This window comes from Geotrypetes seraphini, chromosome 11 (assembly GCF_902459505.1).
Source record: "Geotrypetes seraphini chromosome 11, aGeoSer1.1, whole genome shotgun sequence".
In the NCBI taxonomy this organism is placed as follows: Eukaryota; Metazoa; Chordata; class Amphibia; order Gymnophiona; family Dermophiidae; genus Geotrypetes; species Geotrypetes seraphini.
The window spans coordinates 26,809,244-26,836,782 of record NC_047094.1 but is presented as its reverse complement, the minus strand read 5'-3'; the positions used below and the strand labels follow the sequence as shown (position 1 = coordinate 26,836,782).

General features: G+C 42.7%; 1 protein-coding gene across 7 annotated transcripts; it reads left to right on the top strand.

Annotated features, from left to right (window-relative positions):
* The first annotated feature begins 244 nt into the window (after window positions 1-244).
* TMEM159 (transmembrane protein 159) lies at window positions 245-27,539 on the top strand. 7 transcript variants are annotated; one of them, XM_033915071.1, is made up of 5 exons: window positions 245-426; window positions 3,233-3,368; window positions 10,750-10,918; window positions 20,426-20,567; window positions 26,846-27,539. In XM_033915071.1, exons 2-5 carry the CDS (start codon window positions 3,276-3,278, stop codon window positions 26,943-26,945), a joined length of 504 nt encoding a protein of 167 aa, XP_033770962.1. In that variant the 5' UTR covers window positions 245-426; window positions 3,233-3,275; the 3' UTR covers window positions 26,946-27,539. The 7 variants fall into 7 exon arrangements, with proteins under 7 accessions (XP_033770962.1, XP_033770960.1, XP_033770961.1 ...); XM_033915069.1 differs by having other exon boundaries at window positions 245-512; XM_033915070.1 differs by lacking the exon at window positions 245-426 and adding an exon at window positions 597-706.

Sequence of the window (27,539 nt, the reverse complement as noted above, 5' to 3'; positions counted from 1 at the left end):
ATTCATTAAGGCTAGCCTGAAAACCCGATTGGCTTGGTGGTCCTCCAGGACAGGGTTGGGAACCACTGTCCTAATCCATAAATTTACGACTTCATCCCAAGTCAATGAACTAGACCAGTGGTTCCCAACCCTGTCCTGGAGGACCATCAGGCCAATCGGGTTTTCAGGCTAGCCCTAATGAATATGCATGAGAGAGATTTGCATATAATGGAAGTGAGAGGCATGCAAATCTGAGCCATGCATATTCATTAGGGCTAGCCTGAAAACCCGATTGGCTTGGTGGTCCTCCAGGACAGGGTTGGGAACCACGGAACTAGACAACTCCAGTTCTGGTTTTCTTCCCGGATTCGGATGCGCCGAGGCTCCCCAAGGGACCCGCCGCTTATGTAAACAGAGGCAGTACCACAACCGGATCAGCCAGTTCCGGTGAGCAGCCTCGCGCGGAACGTACTGTCCTATTTTTTGCTCTGTCGTACTGAGCACTTCCTCGCGCCCACTGGACGGGCAAGACGGTAGGTGCCTTGCCCGCTCACTGACAACTTTGACGTCATTCCTTTCCTTCCCCCCAACCCTCTTTCTCCGCCGGGCAGAACCATCCGGGCCTTCATTGGGGGGGGGAAGAGGCGGGAAGGAGAATGTTGTTGTCAAGTGCGTGAAGTGACAGGGTTCTCTTGGCGCGAGGCAGGGAGAGAAGGCGTTCGTTTCGGTACTGCTCCGCCGTAACCTCTGACTGCGGACACCGGAGCCGAGGGGGCCGGGGAAACGGGGCGAAGCTCTCCCTTAATGGGGTGGGACTGGCACGAAGATCACCTCGCGCCCAGCCCCAGAAATAAAGCAGACTCTGTATAGTAATGGGACTGGAGGGAGCATCGTTTTAAGGGCTGGGCAAGAGGAAGTGGGACACGGCTATCTTTTAAGGCTAAAAATGAGGGCTTGTGGCTTGGCCAGCAGGCTGGGCCTCTGAAGGAACCGGACCGCTTTGCCTCCCACAGATAGCGTCAGAATTTGTTGTGTTCTCCCACTTATGTGACCGTCTCTGGTAGCAGATCCAAAAAAAGTGATTTTTCGTCTCATGGGTCACAGCAAGCAGTCTACAAAAGTTACGTCTGACCTGTAATTTAAAAAAAAAAAAAAAAAAAATTCAAATTTTTTTTTTTTAAAATGAAGTTTGGGTTGTTTATTAGTGTACAAATTGCTTCAAACAGAATTAATTCATTGAAATCTCGGTTTTTGTCGCTGACTCTTTTAGTCACCTTTTCCCAGAGATGGTCACAAAAGCTTAACTATTGTGAACCCCCTAGTTTCATTCTAAGTGGATATCAGTAATGCCAACTACAGGGAAAAAAAAAAAATTCCAAGGAGCTATAAAATTTCCAGGGCTTTGAATGTTCGGTTTTATTTTTGTTTCTCTATACCTCTAATGTTGCTAACTGGAATATTTTTAGCACACAAGGTGTGGGATTAGCACTATAGAAAGCTCTAGAAAAATGCATGTGTCTATATTCAGCTTCTAGGCCACCTCCACCACCCTTAGGGAGCTCCATTCATGGTCTTTCTCAGTCTCCCACCCCCATCCCTTTTCCTGATGCGGTTTGGGGATATAGGTGTAGTTTGTCTCTCCCCCCCCCCCCCCAAAAAAAAAAAAAAAAAGTTAGACAAAGAATACATAAATTATGGTATGGGGAGAAGGAGAAGCAGTTCATTATTGTATCCTCAATAGGGGTGGTGATGCTCCCCCCCTCCATGCCGGCCCTAAGATCAGCCTATGTTTGGGGATAAATTACAGGAGTCTGTATTTTGGGTGTGGCAGTAGGTGGTTGTGGGGAGTGGGGACACAGGGACTGAGCAAGAACATACTCACAGGCCCTGCCTCCTGCACAAAACTCAGAAGCAAGAGGGACCATTTTGGGGCTGGATTCAGGGGATTGGGAAAGAAACTGGAGTCTTATGAGGGATAATTTATAAAGCTTTATCCACAAAGCTAATATGTTTTACTAAAAAAAATAAGTGTCTGTTGGCAAGGATCATGCAATCTTTTCATCTATTGATATACATATGTTTGAACATGTGCAAGTAAGCATGCATATGGAGTCTAATGGAGAAGACCTTGGGGAGAAGAAGCAGTAAAAATGCCAGCTGAAAAATTAAGGAGCTGTAGCGAGATCATACACCACCACTGCAGCAATAATAGTGTGGCATGGAAGTTATATCCTGTCAAAAGCCATATCAATGAGATTGGACAAGCCAGCAGAGCAGGAATAGAGGGAGGGAGACAGTTGTCACCTTGTACCTCCTTGCATGCAGTGCTGGTGCAAAGATATTAGGCGCCCTAGGCAAACTTTCAATGTTGCACACCTCCCCAAACAATCATGATCACCCAACACTGTACCTCTCAGAATAATCTGGGTAAATGGACCATTTGAGAAATGCTACCACTCTCTGCACCCCCCCCCCCCCCATCCACCCCTGTCAAAGTTGCTGCCATAGGCAATTGAATGATCTACATATATGTATCCTCCCACTACACACACACTCTACTGGCCCAAAAACACACTAGTCCCACATAAGAATTGCCACTGCTGAGTCAGACCAGTTGTCCATCATGCCCAGCAGTTTGCTCACGCGGCGGCCCTCTGGTCTAAGACCAGCACCCTAACTGAGACTAGCCCTACCAGCGCACGTTCTTGTTCAGCAGAAACTTGTCTAACTTTGTCTTGAGTCCCTGGAGGGTGTTTTCCCCTATAACAGCCTCTGGAAGAGCGTTCCAGCTTTCTACCACTCTTTGGGTGAAGAAGAACTTCCTTACGTTTGTACGGAATATATCCCCTTTCAACTTTAGAGAGTGCCCTCTTGTTCTCCCTACCTTGGAGAGGGTGAACAACCTGTCCTTATCTACTAAGTCTATCCCCTTCAGTACTTTGAATGTTTCGATCATGTCCCCTCTCAATCTCCTCTGTTCAAGGGAGAAGAGGCCAAGTTTCTCTAATCTTTCGCTGTATGGCAGCTCCTCCAGCACATACCCTTGTATGCAATACTCATACCTTCCACATAGACATGAACATACCCCCTCTGCACTACACATAACTCAGAAACACCATGATGGCACTGAGATACATGTCTCCTGCCTTTTCCTCCAAAGTCACACACACACACACACACAAACATAACTGAGTGTACAGAGAAAAGGAAATTGTGTATTTTTCAGTTTGATATCTGTGTAACTTCTACCTAGGTTCCACAGTGGATTATTAAAAATATTGATCAACAGAATTAAAATGACAAATACTGAAAGTATGTATCAAGAGAAAATGCAGGACATACAGAAACAATTGAACTCCATGAGGCAAACCATCAACAACAACTCAAAGGTTAGCATTTTAGCTTTCAGTTTATAGTGTGTAAAATAAAATGTTTCTCTTCTCAGTCTGAAGGGCCTCCTTTTTTCACAGTCAATCGGGGTTTTTTAACCTTTTTTTGGTTCCCACATCCCCTTCCAAAACCACATGTCCATTAGTGACTGCTGACTGCTACATAGGTCAGTAGCTGTTGGCTGCTAATAGCGCTAATTAACATGTTAAAGATTACTGTAATATAATTACACTAATAATAATTGTTCCTAATAACTGCCTTCACTCTATCTAAGCAGTTTTCAGTTAATTGCATATCTCAAGACTCTTCCACCTCTCATTTGACCTCTTCTGTAGGTATCGCCAGTGAGGAACCTGTGGTCTATATTAAATACATTTTTCTTTACTATGAGAAATCTTTCCCCAAACATAAACCTATGGGCCTTTGTCTTGCAAAATTCAGAGTGTTAAAGCACAGAGAATATCTAAGGGAGAAGAAGAGACTGGAAGGGAGCTTAGGGCTCCTTTTATGAAGGTGCACTAACGATTTTAGCGCGCACTACAAGCTAACGCCTCCATAGAGCTGGCGTTAGTATTTTCCATGTAGTTTGGGGTTAGCGCGTGCGGCATTGTAGTGCTAGTGCACCTTCTTAAAAGGAGCCCTTAGTTGATATGAATGTATAGACTGGATTCTCAATAGGGTTTTTATTCTTCCATCATTTTCTCTGTTTTAACAATCTTTTAGATTCAGCCTGTGTTATTTATTTCTCATGCTGAAGAAAAGAGATTTGGGGATAGTCATCTCTGACCCACAGTACCATTTTGTATTCCTTTAAATTTTACAGAAAGGAGGCTTGAATTTATTAATACATTTGATTGCTGTTGGACATGGATGTTCCATAAATTGCATGTAGAGCACCTCATGCCACACTTTCTGGGGTTAAATTGTCAGTAGCAGCCACTCTACCCCTCATTACTGCCTATTAAATCTTCTTTATCGCATCCCATATTCAGTTTATGATTTTCAACTAGACCTGAAATTATTTGCCTAGAGTACAGCAGTGTGGCCCTTTTTTTTTTTTTGTAGTTGAGGGTTTTTGTTTTGTAAATGCCAACAATTAGACAGCATTATATTATTTATTTATATCTCTCTAAATCTGGCTATTTTGTATGTTAATGTGATTTTAAGAGCTAGAGAGTTGCTTGTGATTTTGGAAAATATGCTGTGATTGGAAGATTATTATCCTAAACATACATTGTAACTATGTAAACCACTTGGTTATCTGTACAATTGGCGGCATATCAAATAAACCTGACCTTGATCTATTCCTCACTCTCAAAAATATACAATATACATAGATATCTTCATTGGGAGCCAGATTACTTCTTACTATGTTTATTTAAAATAATAATTTTCTTGCTTAACTCAGTATATTCTGTATTACCTGTTGTTGCTTTTTTCCCCCCCCTCCTGTTCCTCCTTTATAACATTTTCTTAATGGGGGCACATCCAAAGATGGCAAATTGCTAACTTGGTTCAGCGTGCTACCAGCAGCTTGACTTACCATGGGCAAGAGGAAGGGGAAAGTCCAAGCTTTTTCATCTGGTCCTAAATCATCATCATTTCCTGTTATTGCTGAAGACCCCATCAATGGTTTTTTGTCTCGCTGTATAATTTCCGGCTTTCCAGCCACTACTTCACTTGGGATAGAAGGAGAATCAGAGAGCCCTTCTTCTGTCTCGGAGGCCTTTTCATTGTCCCCTGGAGAATGGGTGCCTCCAGCGCCACCAGTAGCAAGAGGATCTGCTGTGGTGTTTTTGCCAGTGCCTGTTCATGATGCACCTCAGGCACCCATCAGTCAAATGGATGAAGTTAGAGAAGACTCAGCAGTGTTGAGAGAGAAAGCCGTACATGATGGTTGCTATTACAGAAAGAGGTCTTCGGCTGAGCTGAGCACTGGGGAAGGCAGTCAGGAGCTGGAACAGGGGACAGGTGCTACAAGTGTGAGTACACTGGAAATGGTGGTATCATCAACTCCTGTATTAACTTTTAAATGCCCTCAGATTTTTACTTGGCAACTTTTATAGGAGTTAATTCAGGGGTGCTCTTCCTATCCGTACGGATTAAAACATTATCAACTCAGTTTGCTTGGTTACTTGGCAACTCTGGTCAAGTAAAGATTGCTTTGGTGGAGGTGGAGAAAAGGTGGAAATATATGAGAACAGTGAAAAAAACTGAAATATAATAATTCAATGCTGATAGATAGTTTTAGCTTGCATGGGAGATTGCATTCTCCACAATCTGGCACAGGACTCTGCATCTGATAACTTTTTTCTAAGGGTTTTTTTTTCAGTTTTGTATGATTTGTTTGAGAGAGCTTCTAAAAAATGGTTAAGATGCATAGAATTTTTCCTTCATTTTTTCAAGCATGTATTACCTGCTGAAAGAGAAAAGGCTGAGGGTCAGCAGTCTAAGCTATCTGGAAGTCTGACCTATCTGGGTTTCCTGGAAAATTCAGGATGAAGTTGTAACACCTTCCACATTTCTTGATCAGTTTGCTCCAGAGCAGTGGTCTCCAACTCAAACCCTTTGCAGGGCCACATTTTGGATTTGTAGGTACCTGGAGGGCCTCGGAAAAAAATAGTTCATGTGTTATTAAAGAATTGACAATTTTGCATGAGGTAAAACTCTTTATAGTTTATAAATCTTTCCTTTTGGCTAAGTCTTAATAATAATATTGTCATTTATAGCTAAAGAGACATACGGTCAAGAAACTGTTTTATTTTACTTTTGTGATTATGATAAACATACCGAGGGCCTCAAAATAGTACCTGGCGGGCTGCATGTGGCCCCCGGGCCACAAGTTTGAGACCATTCTCCAGAGAGAGTGACTTTTGAAATTGATTCTTAAAGTTTGAGATTGTATGTTCCATAATGTTGCTCATGGAATGCAAATGAAAAGAAAACTAGTTTTTATTGGTAAGGCCTAAACTGTTGCAGTTAGGAGCAACTTTTATTTTGCACTATCCTTAAATGTGTGGTTACTTTCAAGTGGTATAGTTTGGTTTTTAGGCCCTCTCATTTGTGTGCTTGTCTCCAACAAGCAGTGGCATAGTAACGGGGGGATGCCGTCTTGGTGGGGGCACCAGCACTCGTCCTCCTCTCTGTTCCCCTTGCTCCTTCCCTCCACCCCCCACCCCCCCGGGCTACCATGCATGCGCGCTGCTTCTCTTCCCACATACCTCTTTAATATTTGTGTCGCAAGCGGCAATCCCAACCTGCTGCTCGCGCCAGCGTCTGCTCTTCCTTTGATATTACTTTCTGGACCTGCACCTAGGAAGTGACGTTAGATAAAGAGCCGACACTGGTTGGGGTTGCTGCTTGTGCTGGGAATGTTAGAGGTATGGGGAAAGGGAAGGGGTGCAGATGGGGGCAGGGCAGATGGGGGCAGGGAGGAGCACCACCATCCCAGGCGCCTCTCACCCTCTGTACGCCACTTCCAACAAGGTAGTGGTTGTGCCTACTATACCTCAACCAATGTAAGACCTCAAGAGCCCCGGTTTGCTAGAATAAGAGTGTTACCATGCTACTAATCTGCCATATTTGCCTTTTATTCTTTTTCCTGTGTTTGATTATCCTTCATTTTAATTTAATGGTGGACTAAATCAAGATTTCATTATAACTTGTTTCTTTTTTATATATTATTCACCGCAGTTCTGACTATATAGTAGATTCATTATATTTTCCTTAGAATATTATTTTGATTATTTTTCTATAACAGCCTAAATATAAGCAACAAAAGTCAATATTCAAAGTGATTGATTTTAAATGGCCAGGAGTGGCTCCTAGCTGTTAAATTGCTTGTGAAGGGCTATCTGGGATTATTCAACAGCCACAATCCAGTCGAGTATTCAGGATTTCCCCAATGAATATACATGAGATCTATTTGCATTCACTCCTTTCATTGTATGTTAATAGATCTTATGCATATTCATTGGGGAAATCCTGAAATCCCAATTGGATTACGGCCCTCGAGGACTGACATTTGACACCCATGATCCAACTAGTGCTGCTGAAAATCCTCTCTAACCGACTATGCCGAAACCAGCTAGTTTGTGGGCAGTCTGGGGAGCAGAGTTAGGGCAGAGTGGAAACTTCTGTCAGCAGTAATTTTCAGTTTTCTTACCAGATTTTAAAAACGCATGAAGTAGGACAGTGTTTCTCAACCCCAGTCCTGGAATACCCTGGTGCCAGTCAGATTTTCAGGATATCCACAATGAATAAGCATAAACTTGATTTGCATACACTGCCTCCATTATATGCAAATTTCTTTTTTGTATATTTATTGTGGATATCCTGAAAATCTGATTGGCAACGGGGTACTCAAGAACTGAGCTGAGAAACAGTGAAGTAGGATAGCAAAATAACTGCTAACTTTATGCGCCAGCCTGAATATGGGCCATTGCTTGTTTAACTTCCAGATTATCAGTCATACCCGGGTATTCAATGCTGAGAGCCACGCATGCCCCAGCATTGAATATCACCTTTATACTATCCTAATGAAGAGTAATTCTATAATTGGGTGCCCATATTGTCACACCCCCTTCTGCATGTAAATATACAGAATACCAGCACTTTTCTTGGGTATGTGTACACTTAGAACATAAGAAATGGCTTCGCCGGATTAGACCCTAGGGGTCCATCCAGTCTGGCGACCCGCACTCGCGGAGGCCAAGCCAGGTATTCCCTGCTGAGAAACCTTGTTTATTCGTATCCCCCAATATGATTTGCAAGAAGGTATGCATCCAACTTGCCCTTGTAAATGGCAGAAAAGCAACTAGAGTTGTTCTGTAATAGCACACATAAGTTGCATAGCGTGTAAATGCCAAGAGAGCATTAATATGGGCAGGGTTGCCATTTAAGAGAGCATTCATATGGGCAGGGCTGCCACTTAAGTGTGTAATTTATAGGCTACTTTAGAAACAGAAGACAACAAGAAGCAGACAAAGAAAAAACTTTTGTGTTTAATCATGGTGGTCCCAAGAATAGTGCCCAACATGGCTGTGTCAGGGGCATATAACCAGCTGATGTCTTAAACAGCTTCCACCAATGCTGAAAGAATAGTCCTGGGTCTGTAACAATCGGCACATCAGGCACTATTCCTGGGAGCACTCTGATTAAACACAAGCAAGCTTTTTCTTTATATGGTTTGCTTTCAAGATATATTCTGTTGCTTGCTGTTTCCTTCTAAGTTAGGTGCATCCTAGCTACATTTGGATGGCTGCAGTTATGTCGGGCCTATGGCTGTTGTAACGGCAGGCATTTATATGTAAGGTGCTTCAATGCCAGGTTACACAGAATTTGGGCACCCAGATAATGTTATGGTATAGGCTCTCACCACACAGCATTAGGGTGCCTAAAAGGAGGCCCCATAGTTCTAGGGCAGAGCATAAACATTCCTGGAAATTATCCAGATAGCAGCAATATTCAGATCACTCTCCAGATAGCAACAATATTCAATCCACTATCTGGTGACTGACCTGAATATTGCCGCATTCTGCTTAACACATGCTCAATGCCATTCTCTACTTGAATAGTGATGCTGGATATCCATGATTAATAAACACTGGCCATCATTTTTGCAAACACTGACCATGGTCATTACATTTCTGTTGTAGGTATAGTCCCTGATTCTCAATCTTTCACCATAGGGCTATTTTAAAAATTAGAGTGCTTATATATTTTAAAAATAAATCCAAATAGTCACCCTAGGTAGGAGCCTGTTCTATAAAGGAACATAGATAAGTACTTGTACATGTAAAAGAAAGTAGGCAACGCCAGTAATAGGCCTAAGTTCCAGTTGGTGGCGTAGCTAGGACTGAATGGTCCATAGGAAGAAAATTTGAGATGGGTCCCCCTTGTAACACCATCACTTCCTAGATAGTGGGGACTGGAAGTGGGTTGGAAATATGCAGATTTTTTAATATTACGGTAATACTTGTTCTTTCTATCTTTTGTTGTCTGCTCGTTGCTTTGGTCTTCATGTGTCTCTCCTGGTTTTCTGGGTTTTTCTTTTTGTCTCTCTCACCAGGGTCTCCTGTCCTTTTTAGCATTTCTCTGTGTCTATCATCCATCTTTCTTATGTGTTTCTTTAGCTTCTATCCAGTGTCTGTCCTGTGTCTCTGCCCCTATGCTCTCTCCAGACCCACAATTTTTTGTCCACGTTCAGCTTCTTTCCTCTCTTTCCTTCATCCTGCAGTTCCCTTCCTTGGTCTAGTATCTGTCCCTCAACTCCCTCTCTCACTCCCTTTCACCCCCCACCCATGTCAGAGTCCAGGAGTCTCTGCACCCCTCCTTGCACAGTTCCAGCTTTTATCTTCCTCTTCCCTGCCACTCCAGCAAATGCTGCAGGCCAGTCGTGACATAGTTACTGTTGAAGACTGCTCCCTGTCCGGCAGGGTTTTTCTGCCCACAGGAAATTACATCAGAGAGGTGGGACGCAGCAAAGAAAAGGTCCCACTGGACAGGGAGCAGCCTTCAATGCTGCCTATGCTTTGACCAGCCCATAATGTTTGCTGAAGCGGTGGGGAAGAGGGTGAGAGGCCGGCCCCCATGCAGAAAGTGGGATAGAGGCGAGAGATGCCGACCCCAGATGGAAGAAAGAGAAAGGATGGTGGGATTTCAGGTGGCCCCCTACCATTGGGTGGCTCTGGGCATATTGCTCGGCTTTCTCAATGGTAGCTATGCCCCTAGTTCCAGTGATATACGTATAACATAGTATTGTATAAGTTACATATGTAAGTGTGTGTTTCACTCACAATGCACTTGGACTCTGCCTGTATGAACACCTGCTTGTAAAATACATATTAGGAACGAGATGAACGTATTTACACAGGAACTTTTGGCATTTATATAAGTATGTGCTAGTATTCTAATGAATTACACATGTAGTTGGCATGCAACTGTTTTAGCAGCCCAAAAATCTATACGGATTGGTGGTGTGAAATTCATATTAAGCTATATGCAGGGACTAATAAAAAAACACATTTGTACCAACTTATTTTAATTATGGTTCACCCATCAAAACTGTCATTTCTTTGAACTTCAAAATCTAAAAGCGTTATTCTCTACTACACACAAAATACGTCAAAAAAATTTAGAGGAGCACTTTTCTGTCCATTCTTGCTAAATATATCAAAGGCAAATCAGTATTTCAAGGTTTTGTCCAGATATTTGAAACACATGACAGAAGAAAATCAGCATCCCCCAACATTGCCTATGTTACAAAGAAACAATCTCTACCAGAACCTCTGTATGATACCACAAAGAAAATCTTTCTAATTAGTTTTATAAAATTGATTCCTTTGCTCTAATACTGTTTTCCTTTTGTGATCTCCGCAGGTTGTCGCTTTTTTGAATTCACCAATTGGTCAATACTTAAATGAACATCCTTGTGTTGCTTTAACCCTATTAGTATTTTTTGCAATGTCAGCCATTCCTATTGGCTTGTTTCTGCTTCTTATAATTGGAACAGCAGTCACTGCTTGTGTTGGAGTAATCATAATAGAAGGTAGGGGTGTTTTTTTTCTGTGGCATGCTAGAATGCTCTTGCTAACATTTAAAATCCTTATTCTTTAAATTATTCTGTTGGGGTGGGTGGCAGAATTAAGAACATAAGAGTTTAGTAAATTTAGGGCTCCTTTTTCAAAACTGCAGTAGAGGTTTCTACCATAGGCTGGCATGGTAAATACTCCAACACTCGTAGGAATTCTTTGAGCTTCGGAGCATTTACCTTGCTGGCCTGTGGTAGAAAGCTCTACCACAGCTTTGTAAAAGCCATTGTTAATGTTTCAAGAAAAGGTTAGTTCCTGCTATCTCATTACCAAAAATCATTTTTCATTGTTTTGTTACTTGCCTTGAGTTGAGAAAGTGTCTTTTACAATTGATAAAATAATTTAATTTTTTTTTAATCCATGGTATAAGAGCTGTCCCTAAAGGGACATATAGCTTGTAAGTTTTGGGTAGACTAATGTTTTGCATCATACATTCTGTTTTCTGTTCATAATCTTGTAATAAGCCATCAAATTCATAACATATTTAAACAGTTTATAGACTGCCTTTTTGTTCTAAGCAGTTTCCAAAAGTCAACGTAAAAATTGACAACATAAAAATTATCATAAAAATACAGTAACCTAAAGATAACCCAGTCAAAAAAACAACAACAATGAGTGTCAGTATTCAAAAGCACATATCTAGTTAGCAGACGTTGCTAATCCATTTTAAGTGCCAGCTATGGAATATTCAATGGTACTAATTAGAAATGCCACTGAATATTTCCTTTGACTGCCTCACTGTCTGGATGGTGTTGGGGGGAGGGGTTTGGACGGAGCTGGAGACTAACGGACTAACTATCCAGATAAAATTAGGACAGCAAAACGGCTACCCTAAATTTATCTGATTAATGGCTTGAATATTTAAGTTAACTGAATGTAGATATTCAGCACCAGCCATTTTCCAGAATTTGGCACAGAATATCTAAATTACTGCTGCAGTTAAATATAAAGGGGAATGTAAATAGAATAAAAATAGCCACCCCATCCCTCTCCCATAAAAAAAACAAATCCTACAAAATAAAGTACTGTAAAAGGATCAAGAAGGCATATGGCCATTTTATATTTTCCAATGGCTATAAGTTTTGCCCTTATTAGAGTCCATGGCTAGATTAACAAAGTTAATCTTAAGAAGAATGGGCCAGCAGGAAAAAAGGAAGTAATAGTACCTCTGTATAAGTATCTGAGATCCCATTTAGAGCACTGTGTACAGTCCTGGAGACCATACCTTCAAAGAGATATAAAGAATTTGGAATTGATCCAGAGGACAGCTATTAAATTGCCTCCTAGGCATTTATGCCACTAAGGGCTAGATTCACTAAGGGTATGAATCGGATCCGATCCATGAGAGATCTGATCCGTGTCCGGGGGGCTAATTCACAAATCGCCTTCATGTAAATGAGGGCGATCGGAATCACGCCCCCAACTGACCGCCGGGATCTGTAGATGGTCTGCGCATGCGTCTAAGAGCAATGACTTTTTTTTTACTTTTACTAGCCACGTGAGCCCATGGTTTTAACCCGCTTTAAACCCACAGGTTAAAACCATGAGCTCGCACTGTGGAGGAAGGCCAGGGCAGCGCTTGGGGTAGAGAGCCGCGCAGGAGATTCGGGGCAGAGAATCAGGGCAAGAAGCAGGAGAGCAGATTTGGGGGCAGAGAAAAAGGCAGAAAGTCGGGGCAAGGAGCAGGAGAGCAGATTCAGGGGCAGAGAGTCGGGACAAGGAGCAGGAGAGCAGATTCGGGGCAGAGCAGGGCGGCAGGAGAAAATCACGGCAGAGAATCGGAGGCAGAGAGCTGGAAAGTCGGGGTAGACAGAAGGCAGAGCAGGAGATGGCAGTTGGAAAGCAGTGAACGACTGGTCCCCAGCAATCACTTGTTTGTGATCGGCCAGCCCAGTCAGTGTTGCGGGGTTTTTGTTTGTGAATCGCTGCCTGCCATCATTTCAATGCCGTTCCCCCCTCATTTGCATGCGCGGATCAGAGAATGATCGGGACAGAGGTTAGTGAATCAGGTTGGAGGGAAATCGGGGCGCAAAGGGGTTGCAAACCGATCAGTACACGATTGGTTTTCTTAGTGAATCTAGCCCCAAGGCATTTAGATGTCTCTATAGGTATCTCCTTCTAGGAACTCACATATAGCACCTTTTACAATGTTCAGTGTGAAGTACAATCCACAACTTAAGCCACATACAAACTTCACACCTAAATAAATCAATTAATGTCACCACAGACATCAGTGGCTACTTTCAGTTGGCTTCCATTATCCAAACTGAACAGTTAGTATGTCAAATTTTTCATCAGTTCATTTTAAATAAATGTATAGCTCTTTTCACTGTTTGAACATAGTATACATATTGAAATCTTTAAGTTTGCTCTCATACACTTTATGAAGAGAACTGACCATTCTCTTTCAACTGAAAGGAAGCTCTGGGATGAGAGGGCATAAGACTAAGGTGAAAGGGGATGAACTCAGGAGTAATCTATGGAAATATTACTGAATGGAAAGGTTGCTGGAGGTGTGGAACGGCCTTCTCATGGAGATGATAGAGATGACTGTATCTGAATTTAAGAAAACATGGGACAAGCATTAAAGGAAGAAGGAAGGATAGTAGATAGAATGGATGAGCAAACCATATGGGTCATATGGTCTTTTATCTGCCATCATTTTCTGCATTTGTAATTTTTTTTATGGTTTGGCCCTTTTTAATACTTTCTTGGTGGTGCTCAGGAAGATTATGCAAAGTACCTTGCTTGCTTGTTTATTTACTGCCTTTTTGAAGGAATTTGCTCAAGGCATTGTACAGCAAGAATAAGTCAAAACATATGCAATAGACAATTACAGCAGTAAAAATATTCAAACAGCAATATAAGGTATGGAATAGTAAGCTACATTACAATGTCAACACAATATGTTATAAAGCATTTTAACAAATAGCATGGAACATATACCCCTCCCCGCCCTTTTACAAAACACTAGTGCGGTTTTTGGTAACAGCTCCAACGCTCATAGGAATTCTATGAGTGTTGGGAGCTGTTAACCCCCGCAGGCAGCGTTAAAAACATACTATGGTTTTGTAAAACATAGAAACATAGAAATAGACGGCAGATAAGGGCCACGGCCCATCTAGTCTGCCCACCCCAATGACCCTTCCCTACCTTTCTCTGTGAATAGATCCTACGTGTCTATCCCATTTGGCCTTAAAATCAGGCACGCTGCTGGCCTCAATAACCTGAAGTGGAAGACTATTCCAGCGATCAACCACCCTTTCAGTGAAAAAGAATTTCCTGGTGTCCCCATGCAGTTTCCCGCCCCTGATTTTCCACGGATGCCCCCTTGTTGCCGCGGGACCCTTGAAAAAGAAGATATCTTCTTCTACCTCGATGCGGCCCGTGAGATACTTGAATGTCTCGATCATGTCACCCCTCTCTCTGCGTTCCTCGAGTGAGTACAGCTGCAACTTATCCAGCCGTTCCTCGTATGGGAGATCCTTGAGTCCCAAGACCATCCGGGTGGCCATTCTCTGGACCGACTCCAGTCTCAGCACATCCTTACGGTAATGCGGCCTCCAGAATTGCACACAGTATTCCAGGTGGGGCCTCACCATGGATCTATACAATGGCATAATGACTTCAGGCCTACGGCTGACAAAACTCCTGTGTATGCAACCTATGATTTGCCTTGCCTTGGAGGAAGCTTGCTCCACTTGATTGGCAGTCTTCATGTTCTCACTGACGATCACCCCTAAGTCTCGTTCTGCTTCAGTTCTTGTTAGGATCTCGCTATTAAGGGTGTAAATCTTGCATGGATTTTGGCTGCCCAGGTGCATGACTTTGCATTTTTTGGCATTGAAGCTGAGTTGCCAGGACCTAGACCAGTGTTCCAGTAGGAGTAGGTCGTGCATCATGTTGTCGGACATTGAATTTATGTCTGTTGTGCTTTTGCCCACTACATTGCTTAGTTTGCCGTCATCGGCGAATAATGTTATTTTACCTCGCAGCCCTTCTGCCAAGTCTCTTATAAAGATGTTGAATAGGATCGGGCCCAGGACCGAGCCCTGCGGCACTCCACTGATTACCTCCGTCATTTTGGAGGGGGTGCCATTCACCACTACCCTCTGAAGCCTACCTCCAAGCCAGTTCCCAACCCATTTCGTCAATGTGTCGCCCAATCTTAGAGAACTCATCTTGCTCAGCAACCTGTGGTGTGGTACGCTATCGAATGCTTTACTGAAGTCCAGGTATACGATGTCCAGGGACTCCCCAACATCCAGCTTCCTCTTCACCCAGTCAAAGAAGCTGATTAGGTTGGATTGGCAGGATCTCCCCTTAGTAAATCCATGTTGACGGGGATTCCGTAGATTCTCCTCATTCAGGATCGTATCCAATTGGCGTTTGATTAGAGTTTCCATTAGTTTGCACACTATTGATGTGAGACTCACCGGTCTGTAGTTTGCTGTCTCCATCTTGGAGCCTTTCTTGTGGAGTGGAATGACGTTAGCCATCTTCCAGTCCAACGGGACATTACCCGTACTAAGGGAGAGATTGAAGAGCGCGGATAGCGGTTCCGCCAAGACATCACACAACTCCCTGAGCACCCTGGGGTGTAGGTTGTCAGGCCCCATTGCCTTGTTAACCTTAAGCTTGGACAGCTCGCAGCAGACGCCGCTGGGTGTAAACTCAAAATTACTAAACGGGTCATCTGCGTCAACTCTTGTCTGTAGCTGAGGGCCGAGTCCTGGCGCCTCGCGGGTGAAGACTGAGCAGAAGTATTCATTTAACAGTTGGGCTTTTTCTGAGTCTGCTTCTACATAGTCTCCGTCTGGTTTCCTAAGACGTACTATCCCGCCTGAGTTCTTATTTCTATCACTGATATACCTGAAGAAGGATTTATCTCCTTTCTGGATGTTCTTCGCTAGAGACTCCTCCATGCGGAATTTGGCCTCCCTAACTGCTGTTTTGACGAAGTGGGGGATAGATAAGGTAGAATATCAGAAGTTGGAAAATAAGGGGACTAATTTAAAGAAAGTTGCACATGAGGTCAGAAAAGTGTTTGAATATTATTTCAGCTAGGGTAGGAGTGGATAAACAGGTCCTGCTACAGTATGTGCATCCAGTATACTGTATGTATGTGTGACTTACATAAGAACATAAGAATTGTCGCTGCTGGATCAGACCAGTGGTCCATCATGCCCAGCAGTCCGCTCACACGGCAGCCCTCTGGTCAAAGACCGGCACCCTAACTGAAACTAGCCCTACCTGCGTACAGTCTTGTTCACCAGGAACTTGTCTAACTTTGTCTTGAATCCCTGGAGGGTGTTTTCCCATATGACAGACTCCGGAAGAGCATTCCAGTTTTCTACCACTCTCTGGGTGAAGAAGAACTTCCTTACATTTGTACAGAATCTATCCCCTTTCAACTTTAGAGAGTGCCCTCTCGTTCTCCCTACCTTGGAGAGGGTGAACAACCTGTCCTTATCTACTAAGTATATCCCCTTCAGTACCTTGATTGTTTCAATCATGTCCCTTCTCAATTTCCTCTATTTGAGGGAGAAGAGGCCCAGTTTCTCTAATCTTTCGCTGTACGGCAGCTCCTCCAACCCCTTAACCATCTTAGTCGCTCTTCTCTGGACTCTTTCGAGTAGTACCGTGTCCTTCTTCATGTATGGCAACCAGTGCTTTACACAGTACTCCAGGTGAGGGCACACCATGACCCTGTACAGCGGCATGATAACCTTCTCCGATCTGTTCGTGATCCCCTTCTTTATCGTTCCTAGCATTCTGTTCGCCGCCGCCGCACATTGTGTGGACAGCTTCATCGACTTGATCAGAACTCCCAAGCCCCTTTCCTGTGAGGTCTCGCCAGGTACCGCCCCGGACATCCTGTATTCGTGCATGAGATTTTTGTTACCGACATGCATCACTTTACATTTATCCACGTTGAACCTCATCTGCCATTAAAGGCCTGGATGAAGAAGTTAGCTTTCACCTGCTTCCTGAAGTGGAGGCAGTCTTATGTTATGCACTCCCTGAAAGGCTTCGCTTTCCAGAATGTGTGGACTACTCCAAAGAAGGCTTGCTAGTAGATATCACACCATGTGATGTTCTTTGGTGAGAGTTTGCTTAGGGATATTCCTTGGGAGAATCTTAGTGACTTTGGAGAGGTGCAGATGATATGATGTGGTCAAGTTGCTTATAACCTAGCCCTTTGTAGTCAAACCAGTGTAGAGTGCATTACAGTAAATCAATCTTGTTGTTTATCATGTCATGTATAACTGTGTAAGGAGAAAGGCAGTGTAGTTTCTTTCTTTATTGGCATTTATTAACCTCCCTTATGAAGAAATTCACCCAAGGCAATGTACAGCAGGTACAGTTTAACATAAAACCTCCAATTTTGTTAACAGCAGAACAAGAGTAAAATGACCATGAATAAACAAATATAATAAATGAGGTAAACTTGAAATCAGCACATTGAAACTTAATAATAGAACTCCCATTAAACAATTTCAAGAATATACACATTGAACAGCACTGAAATTTCTCCCACTGTGCATCCAGAGTTGTAGGGGGCATGCTAAGAGGTGTGATTTGGGCAGGCTTTGGGCCTGATTAACTTGGATGTCTTGCAGCAATAATAGAACCTTTTCCAAGTTGTCCCAGATGGAACTTAGATGTTCGGAGCTAGACCTGTAGCATCTAAGTGCCTAAAAGGTACCCAAACTGACCAGATGACCACTGGATACAGTCAGATATGATCCCACACACACTCCCTCACTGCTTACTTAACCCCCTTCCACCCCAAAAAAAATCTGAATGAAAGAGTGCATACCTGTCTCTAGAACAGTAACACTTGGTATGGGAAAGCCTAGTAGAGATCACACAGCTGTCTAATAACCTGGTAGATGGGCTAGTGACTCAGAGAGAGGAGGACCCAGGCTCGTAAGGCGCACTAAGCACAACATCTATGGTGTTAAGTATGAGCCTATCAAAACCCTATCATACTGCCATATAGGTGCCACCTGCAGCCATAAGGGCTTTTGGGGAGTAGACAGGTGGGTATAGTAGGTATGGAGATTACCCTAAATTATAAGATGGTTATGGTGAGATGTACATCTGGCACCTTTAAGTGAGGTTCACAGCAGTGCCCTCTAAGGGTGCTCCACTGCTGTTTCGGCATGTCTGTGTGGCCAGTCCATTGGACATAGGAGGGGCCAACCTTGTAAATATTTTGGATGTTTCCAACTTGGGACATTTTTGGGTTGAAAATGGAGTATAACTTTGGCTGTTTTGGCGACCTGGATATTCAAGTAGACAATTTTCAAAAAAAAATTGGGGGTGTCTAGCAGTTCAGGTTTCGAAAATGGCGCTTTTTTGCCTCCGAATTTGGACATTTTGTGGGAAACATCCAAAATCAGACTTAGACATCCTATCGAAAATGGCCCTCCACATCAGCCATAATACTTATGAAACATCTAATAAGCACACATTAGAACATTCAGATATGATGCTAATGCTTTTCTACAATACAGCTTACTATATAGTTGAGGGGCCAAGTACCGATATATAGATGGGGACAAGATGGGTGGTACAGAGTCCATTGGGATAAATAGATGGGTGGCTAAACTCAAGGTAAGCTTTTTGTACAGTTAGATCAGTTCCTTATATCTTGTTTATATTAAAGTAAAGGGACTTGAGTTGCCACTTTTTCTGTGTGATTACAATCAAAGCGGTTTACATATTTTAGACAGATACTTATTTTGTACCTGGGACAATTAACAAAAACAACAATTTATTATTTCTATAGCACTACCAGGCGCATACAGCACTGTACATTGTACATGCTACAGATGGTCCATGCGCAGAAGAGCTTACAGTCTAATTATGACAGAGAGATATGATGTTTAATTAAACACAGCTTCAAATAAGTGAGTTTTTAGTTTGGCTTTGAATACCGCCAGAGTCAGAGCTTGTCATAGTGAGCCAGGCAGTTTGTTCCAAACATGCGCGCAGCAAGGTAGAAGGGACAGAGACAGGAGTTGGCAGTAGAGGAGAAGGGTACAGAGATGAGGGACTTGTCTGACGAGCGGAGTTCCCAGAGGGGTATATAGCGAGTAACAAGAGAGGAGAGAGAGTACTGTACACTTGAATGTCAATAAGAGGACTGTGTTAAGTGACTTGCCTAGAGTCACAAGGAGCTACAGAGGAGATCAAACTCACAATCTCAGGGTACTGAGCCAGCTTCTATAACCACTAGGCCACTGTAATTAGTCCAGATGCAGAATGAGTGTATAGTCCAGGGGTGGGCAACTTTGGTCCTCGAGGGCCAGTTTTCAGGATTTCCCCAATGAATATGCATTGAAAGCAGTGCATGCAGAGGGTCGGTTTTCAGGATTTCCCCAATGAATATGTATTGAAAGCAGTGCATGCAAATAGATCTCATGCATATTCATTGGAGAAATCCTGAAAACCGGCCCTCGAGGACCGGAGTTGCCCACCCCTGGTATAGTCAGCCATCCTTTGTTTTAAAGGCTTAAGAAAAGAGCCAGATTTTCACCTGCTTCCTAAAGTAGAGGTAGTCTTCAGTTAAGTAAACTGTTTCACTATATGTGGGAACAAGATGTAAAACCAAATGTACAATGAACTAAATATTACCATCATAAATCATAGTAATTACCATATTCTTTATTAGTTCATCATATATCTGCTGTTCTAGTCCTGAACCTCTGTGGTTTACTGTAAAATCAAATATAGATGCTGTACTATAAATCAGACTCCTTATAAATCTAAATTGGATATGGCTGCCTTCCTGCTGCAGGATTGAATGAACAGGAAAACTAGGCAAGGTAGGCAATTTCAGTCCTCGAGAGCCGGAGCCAGGTCAGGTTTTCAGGATATCCACAATAAATATGCATGAGATAGATTTGCATCTCAAGGAGGCAGTGCATGTAAATCCATCTCGTACATATTCATTGTGGATATCCTGAAAACCTGACTGGCTCCAGCTCTCGAGGCCCAGAATTGTCTACCCCTGAACTAGGCTAACAAAGTTTGTTGTATTGAGGTTCTAGATTTTGTCATGTTTTTAAAAACATAAATCTCATCACAAGTAACATGAAATAATGCTGATATTAAATGTATACTATAATTGTTCCTGCTTTTCTTGTGGGTGTGCTGAAATTTATAGTAATAGAGTTTTGATTGAACAAATTCATTTCTAAGCTGTAGGTACAGGAAAATTGTTACAAACAAGTCTTGGCTTGTATGAGGAGAAATGTGATTAAGTTCTATATCTTTTTATATTTGCTTAACTTACTTTTAGTTTGAGCTTGCTAATGAGGAATATAGACCTGTTTAGCTTCATGGCCAAAGTGAAGAATACTTATTGAATGAAACTCAGACTTAATGTGCATCTCTGAAGATATCTGGAGTTATCCAAGGAATTTATAACTGCTTCTATTTGTTATCACCAGGCATTGTAATATCAGTAGGTGGGATTGCCTTGCTGTGTGTCTTGTGTGGACTGGCTGCCTTATCCATAGCAATTTCTGGAGTATTATGTGTTTGCTATTTGGCTCTTTCAAGTCTGATTAACTACTGGTACGTTTGGACAAGGTAAGCTTTACTGTATTAAATACAAACTTATTTCTTCACTAGGGACATTACATCTTAAAATGGAGCTTACAGTGTGAAGAATGAGTGCTTGTTAGGTTACCATGCTCATTAGTTCCATTTTACTAGACAGTAAGAGGACATAATTTTAAAAAAGTCATAAGTCCATTTTTGGCCTAAGTTGCCCAAAATTGGCAGCAGGAAAATGTCCATTCTCAAAAAGTGCATCAAAAATGGGTTTCTTTTCAAGAAAGGCCTACATGTACGTCCAGTAGTTTAATCGCCCAGATCACCACTACATCTATCTTTATACCATATTCTCTACCAAAAATTCATCCAAGTCCCAAATGCCCAAAACAAGACTTTTTAGATGTGGGAGGAGGCCAGTCCTTCACCTAACTCCACGATTCTCTAGCTGGCGTCTGTGTCATAAACACTGGTAAGAAAATCGGGAACCCATCACCCCTCCCTCCACAATCGCGAAGATCATCGGTAGGAGGGATGCTCAGTCCCTCCTGATAGAACCCTCCCTTGAAAGCTAGGCCGCCAGATCCCCCCGAACCTACCTGGACCACTAAAGTACCTCGTTGTAAGTTGACCAGATGGATAGATGCTTTTCTGTTCGGCTGGCAGGTCCGCCTTCACTGAATGGCAGGCCTGCCCCTTTCCGGTACATTGTGGGATGCACCAGGGAGAGGCCAAACGGAATCTTAGGCCTGTCTCCCAGTGCATTCTGGGATGCACTCCTGCCTACTATTTTTGCGGGGGGGGGGGGGGATCTGGCAGGAGGGACTGGGCATCTCTCATGTTGAGGATTTTTGTGGGGGGGTAGGGGGGGTTCCGGCAGGAGGGACTGGGCATCCCTCCTGCGGGGGGGTGGGGTGGCAGGAGGAACTGGGCACTCCTCCTGCTGCAGATATTCAGGGGTGGGGGGGGCAGCTTCATGGGTTTCGTAACTTTTGCAGGGGGATTCCCTGTCGTGGCTGCTAAACTGATCGCAGCAGGGAGATTCCCCTGCTGCGATCAGCTCAATGACAACCCAATCTAGCATTTATACCTGTTTTAAACTTTGTCTAAGTCACAAGGTATAAGTTCCATCCAGGCAGCCTCATAAAACTTTTGATTATCGCTGCAGGACAACTACCGTAAGTCTAGGCCAGCCCACATCCTGGCAACCTCCCGCCCTAACCACTCCTCCAAAACTGCCCCTTTGAGCTCTGGGCACACAGCAGGATTCAGAGGCCTAAAATAGTCTGGATATGTCCAAAACCCCGTTTCAATTATCAGCACTTGGCCAACCTGTCTTTTAGGTCGCCCAAGTACCGATTTAGGCTGGTTTTTGGACGTATTTTTGTTTTGATTATGAGCCCCTATATATCTAGTGTGAAAATTATAAAACCAGCTGTCCAGCCAGTTAATATAAAACTTATATCATTGCTGTTAGGAAACAAACGTGTTTGGGTTTTTTTTTAATGTGTCTCCTTTCACATCTTGCTTCAATTTCCTCTATAAAAGTATAGCTTTTGATAAGGAGGATGAGTTTATCTTGAATTTCACACCACTTCCACCTTAATGATGACTCTGATAACGATGTTTCCTCCCTGCATTACCTTCTGCCACATCTGAGTATTTACACCAAAAAGAACCTGGTCCAACCCTTAGCAATTCAATCCTATCCCATTTTTCTATAACCTTGCTATTTCAGCAGCAGACTTTGGTAAGAGATCACAGGTCATAGAAACATGATGTCAGATAAAGGTGAAATGGCCCATCCAGTCTGCCCATCCACAGTAATCATTATCTCTTCCTCTCTCTAAGAGATCCCATGTACCAATCCCATGCTTTCCTGAATTCAGAAACAGTCTCTGTCTCCACCACCCCTTCTGGGAGACAACTACCACCCTTTCTGTAAAAAAGTATTTCTTTAGATTACTCCTGAGCCTGTCACCTCTTAACTTCATCCTATGTCTTCTCATTCCAGAGCTTTCTTTCAAATGAAAGAAACTCAACTCATGCGCATTTACACTATGTAGGTATTTAAACGTCTCTATCATATCTCCCCTTTCCCACCTTTCCTCCAAAGTATACATATTGAGATCTTTAAGTCTGTCCCCATACGCCTTTATGACAAAGACCACAGACCATTTTAGTAGCCTTCCTCTGGACCGAATCCAACCTTTTTATATCTTTTTGAAGGTGCGGCCTCCAGAATTGTACATAATATTCTTAATGAGGACTCAACAGTGACTTTATACAGGGGCATCAATACCCCCTTTTTCCTACTGGCCATACATAAGAACATAAGAACTGCCATCTCCGTATCAGACCCATGGTCCATCGAGTCCGGCGATCCGCACACGCGGAGGCCCAGTCAGGTATACACCTGATGTAGTTTTAGTCACCCATATCCCTCTATGACTCTCGTAAGGAGATGTGCATCTAATTTGCCTTTGAATCCTAGCACAGTGGATTCCTTAATAACCTCCTTTGGGAGAGCATTCCAGGCGTCTACCACTCGCTGCATGAAGCAGAACTTCCTGACATTTGTCCTGGACTTGTCCCCCCTTAGCTTCAAACCATGTCCTCTTGTCCGTGTCGCGTTGGACAATGTAAATAATTTATTTTCCTGCTCTGTTTTATCGATGCCTTTCAGCATTTTGAACGTCTCGATCATGTCCCCTCGCAGCCTCCTCTTCTCAAGGGAGAACAGTCCCAGTTTCTTGAGTCGTTCCTCATATTCCAAGTTCTCCATACCTCTTATTAGCTTCGTTGCTCGTCTCTGCACCTTCTCCAGCAGTTTTATATCCTTCTTTAGGTTGGGAGACCAATGTTGGACACAGTATTCCAAGTGTGGTCTGACCATTGCTCTATAAAGCGGTATTATGACTTTCTTCGATCTACTCGTGATTCCTTTCTTTATCATGCCTAACATTCTGTTTGCTTTCTTTGCTGCTGCCGCGCATTGTGCCGATGGCTTCAGGGTCCTATCTATCAGTACGCCCAGGTCCTTTTCTTGTTCGCTCTTACCCAGAGTTGCGCCTGACATTCTATACTCGTGTTCCTTATTCTTACTACCTAAATGCATTACTTTGCATTTCTCCATGTTGAACTTCATCTGCCATTGCTCTGCCCATTTCTCTAACTGATACAAGTCGCTCTGGAGTTCCTCGCTATCCTCCTGCGATCTGATTGCCCGGCATAGCTTTGTGTCGTCTGCAAACTTAATGATCTCACTGGATATTCCGTCTTCCAGGTCATTGATATAAATATTAAATAGGATCGGCCCAAGTACCGAGCCCTGGGGCACACTACTAGTCACTTTCTCCCAGTCTGAGAAATTCCCATTTATGCCCACTCTCTGCTTTCTGTTTTCCAGCCATTTGCCTATCCACCTTTGTATATCTCCCTCTATTCCATGGCTTTGTAGTTTCCTGAGAAGTCTTTCATATGGAACTTTGTCGAATGCTTTCTGGAAGTCCAAATATATTATGTCATACCTCTTCCTATGCACCCTAGCATCCTTCTAGCTTTTGCTGTCGCCTTTTCAACTTGTTTGGCCACCTTAAGATCATCACATATAATCGTACCCAAGTCCCGCTCTTCTGTCATATCTCCCTTTGAAACATAACATATGTACATTGTTGGGCATATGCTTGCTAAAAGTTACAAATGTTATTTTCATTTTATTAGATTTTTTTCCCACTGATTTTTATAATTTAAGATCAGGTGACATTTGGTTTTCCATGATTTGAGCTGCAGATGTGCTACTCCTGTGCTCATTTTGGACATCTTTTGTATCTGTGATGTCTTGTGGGGTGTGTTGTATTTTGTATTTTATGTGTTCACTTTGTGTCTGTGGATTGTCTATTCAGTTTTATAATCCTCCCTTGAGCTTTAGGAAGTGCAGAGTATAAATCTAATAAATGGATTGTGAACGCTAGCTCTAGAGCAGTGATTCCCAACCCTATCCTGGAGGACCACCAGGCCAGTCGGGTTTTTGGGATAGCCCTAATGAATGAGCATGGGGCAAATTTGCATGCTTGTCACCTCCATTATATGAAAATCTCTCTCGTGCATATTCATTAGGACTATTCCAAAACCCCGACTGGCCTGGTCCTCCAGGACAGGGTTGGGAACCACTGTTCTAGAGCTTCCTTAGCCCTGATTTAAGAGGCTGGAAAGCAACTCCAGGTCACTAGTGCAGCAGCATCTATCACTGGCACTGGCTAAACAGTTTTTTGTTGTTTTTAAGAGTGATTTCTATTGTCTTTAGCAATTTGAATGCCATCTAAATTTCAGTGCTGGCTGCTGACACGCTAAAAGTTGCAGCATCTAATTTGTTAAAACTTTAGACTGGGGCTGCTGAAAAACATTTGAGGGGTTTGCTTTTCTGTCAACCATCCCTGCAGAGCAGAGGGGCAGCCTAGTGGTCAGTGCAGCAGACTTTAAACAATGGAATAAAATTACAAATCCCATTTTAATTCATTTTAAAACCTGCTGTACTTAAAGATACCAGATTTCACAAAATTATGTAAATCATTCCATTTGTATACTGAATATACTCTTCACAATACTTTGCAGTAGAAAACTTTCGTTATTTATGTATTTAGTCATTTATTTAGTCCGTCCTCCCAAAGGAGCCCAGAACGGGTTACAAGGGTACATTCATAGTATGGGTAGGACATGCTTTAGTGAGAAATACAGAGTTTACAGCATTTACAGTATAGACAAAGGGGTTTAGATTTCAGCATTTACAGTGTGGACATAACATACAGACTTAAAATACAGAGTTTAAGCATCCAAATAATTCTCAAACGGTGTTTACAGAGCCATCAGAAACGTCACAAGATATCAATTTATGGAGCTTTTTACCGCTGATGCTTCCTCATACGCTCGTACAGCATTAAGTAGCTATATTATTTTTATTAGCTTGTACTTAATAAGAATCCAGCTCTTAGGTTTGAGAAGTAATTTAATCAAGACTTATTTTTAAAGTCCTGGTTCAAGAATTAGCTGCTACCAGGAACAACAGAGCACCAACGCCGACATGCATGTTTCGTGCAACGATACTGCTTCAGGGTGTAGCCATATCATTTTCAGTTGGACAACTTCTTAAACATGGCGTGCATCAATGCTGATCTAGTGAACAAGTACACACAGGAGGAGCCTAAGGCAACTGGGCCAATTCCAGTTGGCCCAGGTGCCTAAGGCCCCTCATATGGGCAGGGCCTTAGGCACCTGGCCCAATCAGGCCCTATGCCCGCCATTTGAAGGATGGTGGGCCTGCCGGAAGGCTGGGCTTGAGACCCGACCATCCAGCCAACCTTAAAGTAAGTTGGCCGGGTTAGGGGGGCCGTTTTGGGTTCGGGGGGCAATCAGGAGTTCAGATGGGTGATAGGTGGTGCGCCTTGGGCACGAGGGCCTGGGATCCCTCCTGCTTGTATTTGAGGGGGGGTGGGGGGTCTCTTTCTGGCAGGAGGGCTTAGGCTCCTTCCTACCGGTATTGTCAGGGGGGGGGGGGGGTTCGGGGGCCTGCGCGATCAGCTCAGCGGTCCTTATTCAGAACTTATACATGTTTTGGCTTGGTCTAAGTCAAAACCTTGTAAGTTCTGACTGGGCAACCTTGTTAAACTTTTGGTTATACTTGCTGTACGATTAAGTCTAGGTTGGCCTACCTCCCGCCCTTTTCCCTCCTCTAAAAACGCCTATTTTCACTCTTCAGAGGCAGGGTAAAGGACTAAGATGGTTTCAGATAAGTCCAAAACCAGCTTTGATTATCGGTACTTGGATGATCTGTCTTTTTGATCGTCCAAATACCAATGTAGGCCACTTTTTGAACGTTTTTTTGGTTGTGGGTTTTTTTTTTTAATGAGCCCCATAGTTGCTAATCTGAGTTGCAAGAATCCTGAAAAATTATTTGTAAATGTTAAATTCAACCTGACTGGGCTTTTTGAAGTGGAAAAGATCATGGTATGTGGCTAGAAGACGGAGACTCGGGAGAAATATTCAACTTTAAGGAAAAGATGGTAGATGAACCACTCTCAATGAAGGTAAACAAATTATGGAAAGCATGGGATAAGCACACAGGATCATCGGTGACAAACGTGAGAGTGAAGTCAGATATCGGGGTGCAGTGTTGCAAGACAAAGTAGTTGCACATGGTATCTGCTGCCTTATTCTGTTTTTCTGTTAATTTTGAAGTTCTCTTTGTATAATATCAGAGTAGAATTTTAACATATTTGATCTAAATAAATAATTGCTTCTTTTCTTCTATCATCCAGCACTCACGAAAAGAAACAAGAATATCCTGAAAACTACCCACAGTCAGGCATTTTTTCTTCTGCCTCAGACACAGCCTTAAACAGATCCAAGGAAGACTAGATGAAGCCTATAACTGAATGCCTTCCAATCTACGCTGTTGGAATGTGTGGGGAATGTTTGCAAGAGTTTACCTGTGATATATTCTGTAATGACTATAGGAATGCTATGAGTAAATTTACAGAAGAGCTTAGAGCTGAAAATGTATGCATTCATCTTATGTACGATAACAAAAACTGAGCTCTTCCATGAAACTACCATAGTGGAAGGAACACTGCTGTAATTATTTTGGTCAAGTTTTTTTGTCATAAGTATGGCAGATGAGATGCTGAGGATAGCCTGTTATCAAAAGGACATTCTGTTAATACAATAAATTATATACTGTATGTAAGACTGCAAAGAAATTGAACATATTAGCTTGGAGGGGGGTCATATTTCCTTAAAGGAATGTAGTTAGAAAAAAATGTTGCAATAATTTATATATGCACTGTAAAAAGCAGCAGAGTAAAAACTATTCTGGAGTAAAACATTGTTTCTAAGAGGTGTGGTGTGTCCCAGAATAACTCATAGGTTGTTGACCAAACAAAGACTATTTCAAAAGTGGTTTGAGATGTTTTACAGTGAAAATTTACAGAAAATTAAGATTTTTATTCTTGA

Bases quoted from the DNA above. Each gene is read 5' to 3' on its own strand.
- TMEM159 (XM_033915066.1), top strand. From the start codon at position 4,914: ATGGGCAAGAGGAAGGGGAAAGTCCAAGCTTTTTCATCTGGTCCTAAA. The intron at 5,352-10,749 runs GTGAGTACACTG...TGATCTCCGCAG, and splicing joins AGGGGACAGGTGCTACAAGT to GTTGTCGCTTTTTTGAATTC. The intron at 10,919-20,425 runs GTAGGGGTGTTT...TGTTATCACCAG, and splicing joins TGGAGTAATCATAATAGAAG to GCATTGTAATATCAGTAGGT.